General features: G+C 43.5%; 1 protein-coding gene across 5 annotated transcripts in view; it reads left to right on the top strand.

The window, feature by feature from the left end:
* Positions 1-2,390, top strand: part of PRPF39 (pre-mRNA processing factor 39) — a 27,391-nt gene that overhangs the window by 16,141 nt on the left and 8,860 nt on the right. For all 5 annotated transcript variants that reach the window (XM_023514482.1, XM_023514481.1, XM_023514483.1 and 2 more), the window contains 2 exons: positions 1,243-1,408; positions 1,854-1,961. In XM_023514482.1, the coding sequence (XP_023370250.1) occupies positions 1,243-1,408; positions 1,854-1,961 (274 nt within the window). The remainder of the gene's footprint in view (positions 1-1,242; positions 1,409-1,853; positions 1,962-2,390) is intronic.

The following is a 2,390-nucleotide window of genomic DNA, read 5'->3' as shown; positions in this document are numbered from 1 at the left end:
GGGCCTGGCTGGATTCGAACCTGCCAGCTCAGGTGTATGTGGCTGCACGGGGCCTTAGCTGCTTGAGCAGGGGTCCTACGACTTTTTAAACAGGGGTCCAGTTCACTGTCCCTCAGACCGTTGGAGGGCCAGACGGGGGGCCCTGGGACGAGTTGGCTGCTAAGCAGGACAGGCAGCTGTGGCAAAAACACCCAGTGGGCCGGATAAATGTCCTAGGTGGGCCACAGTTTGGGGACACCTGCTCTTGAGCCACAGGCACCGAGCCTTAAGTGATTCTCTGGCCTCAGCCTCCCAAGTAGCTAGGACCACAGGTACCTGCCATAACACCTGGCTATTTTTTGTTGGAGTTGTCATTGTTGTTTAGCTGGCCCAGACCAGGTTCGAACCTGCCAACCTCGGCGTATGTGGCTGGCGCCATAACCACTATGCTATGGGCGCTGAGCCATTATTATTATTGTTATTATTATTTCGAAAGAGAGTCTAACTTTCTTGCCCTTGGCAGAGTACTTGGACATCATAGCTCACAGCAACCTCAAACTCCTGAGCTCCAGGGATTCTCTTGCCTCATCCTCCCTAGTCACTGGGAATATAGGCACTTGCCACAATGCCTGACTATTTTTTTTGTTTGTTTAGCAGACCCTGGCCAGGTTCGAACCCACCAGCCCTGGGGAGCATGTGGCCAGTGCCTTAACCACTGACCTATGGGTGATCCCCCCACCCCCCACGGGCCTGGCTATTTTTAGAGACAGGGTCTCACTCTGGCTCAGACTGGTCTTGAACCTGTGAGCTCAGGCAATCCACCTGCCTTGGCCTCCCAAGTGCTAAGATTATAGGTGTGAGCCATGGCGCCCAGCCTAAATCATTTTCTTTGAAAGAGTAATACATGGGGCAGTGCTCATAGCTCGGTGGGTAGGGTGCCGCCCACAAACACAAAGGCTGGTGGGTTTGAACCCAGCCCAGGACAGCTAAAACAGCACTGACAACTGCAACAACAAATAAAATAGCCAGGCATTGTGGTGGGCGCCTGTAGTCCTAGCTACTTGGGAATCTGAGGCAAGAGTATCACTTTAAGCCCAAGAGTTTGAGGTTGCTGTGAGCTGTGACACCACTGCACCTTACCCAGGGCGAGAACTTCAGACTCTGTCTCATAAAATAAAAGGAGCAATATATGGGAGGAATCCAGTATGGGATCTGAAGTTATGATTTAAATACAGAGCATGTATTTTTCTTGTCTTCTTTTAGATTTAAAGAACATGTACAGAATAATTTGCCTAGAGATCTTTTAACTGGTGAACAGTTTATTCAGCTGCGAAGGGAATTAGCTTCTGTGAATGGACATAGTGGTGATGATGGTCCTCCTGGTGATGATCTCCCTTCAGGAATTGAAGACATAACAGATCCAGCAAAGGTAACTAGACTTAAAGATTCTTCAGCACATGAGAAACTAGATCATATGTTCCTGACTACTTGTGTGGCATAGTGGTAAATTTATTCAGCTGGCCATTTAACTATTGTAACTTGTGTAAAGTTAATTTCTGATTATGGCAAGTGGGAATTCTTTAGCTGATAATGGTAAATACAGGTTTATGGTACAGAATATTTAATATCGTTAATTGGACTTTGGACATTAACTGCTACTGTTAAAAACTCACCACTATGTAAAGACTCTAAAGCAGTGGTTCTCAACCTGTGGGTCATGACCCACAGGAACTGTATTAAAGGGTTGCGGCATTAGGAAGGTTGAGAACCACTGCTCTAAAGCATCCGTGGATGGTACTTAAATATAAATAGTAATGTTGAAAAATTTCAGTATATAGCTTATGAGATTTAATGTTTTCCTTTTTCTTTCCAAGCTAATTACAGAAATAGAAAACATGAGACATAGAATCATTGAGATTCATCAAGAAATGTTTAATTACAATGAGCATGAAGTTAGTAAAAGGTGGACATTTGAAGAAGCTGTAAGTGTTTTTGTTTTGTAATAGTCCTTAACATAAAAATAGGAATAAAGTATTTTTCTTCTTTTTTCTTTTGAGGCAGAGCCTCAAGCTGTCATCGTGGGTGGAGTCCTAGCTCACAGCAATCTCCAGCTCTTAGGCTTAAGTAATCCTCTTACCTCAGTTTTTCTATTTTTAGTAGAGACAGGGTCTTGCTTTTGCTTATGCTGGTCTCGAACTTGTGAGCTCAAGCAGTCCACCTGCCTCTGCCTCCCAAAGTGCTATGATTACAGGAATGAATCACCTAGCTGGCTGAATAATGTATTTTTCTTTCAGTTTTGATAGGAATATAACTTTTCATATTTAGTAATAACTTGTTTGTCTCATTTATTCCTGGTATTTTCAATTTTAACATTTCCATTATCAATTTTAGAATCTTTTTTTTTTTTTTTT

The sequence above is a fragment of the Otolemur garnettii genome, unplaced genomic scaffold (genome assembly GCF_000181295.1).
Source record: "Otolemur garnettii isolate 467f Iridium unplaced genomic scaffold, OtoGar3 scaffold00054, whole genome shotgun sequence".
In the NCBI taxonomy this organism is placed as follows: domain Eukaryota; kingdom Metazoa; phylum Chordata; class Mammalia; order Primates; family Galagidae; genus Otolemur; species Otolemur garnettii.
The sequence above is the reverse complement of the archived record's forward strand: the minus strand, read 5'-3'. Positions and strand labels throughout refer to the sequence as shown.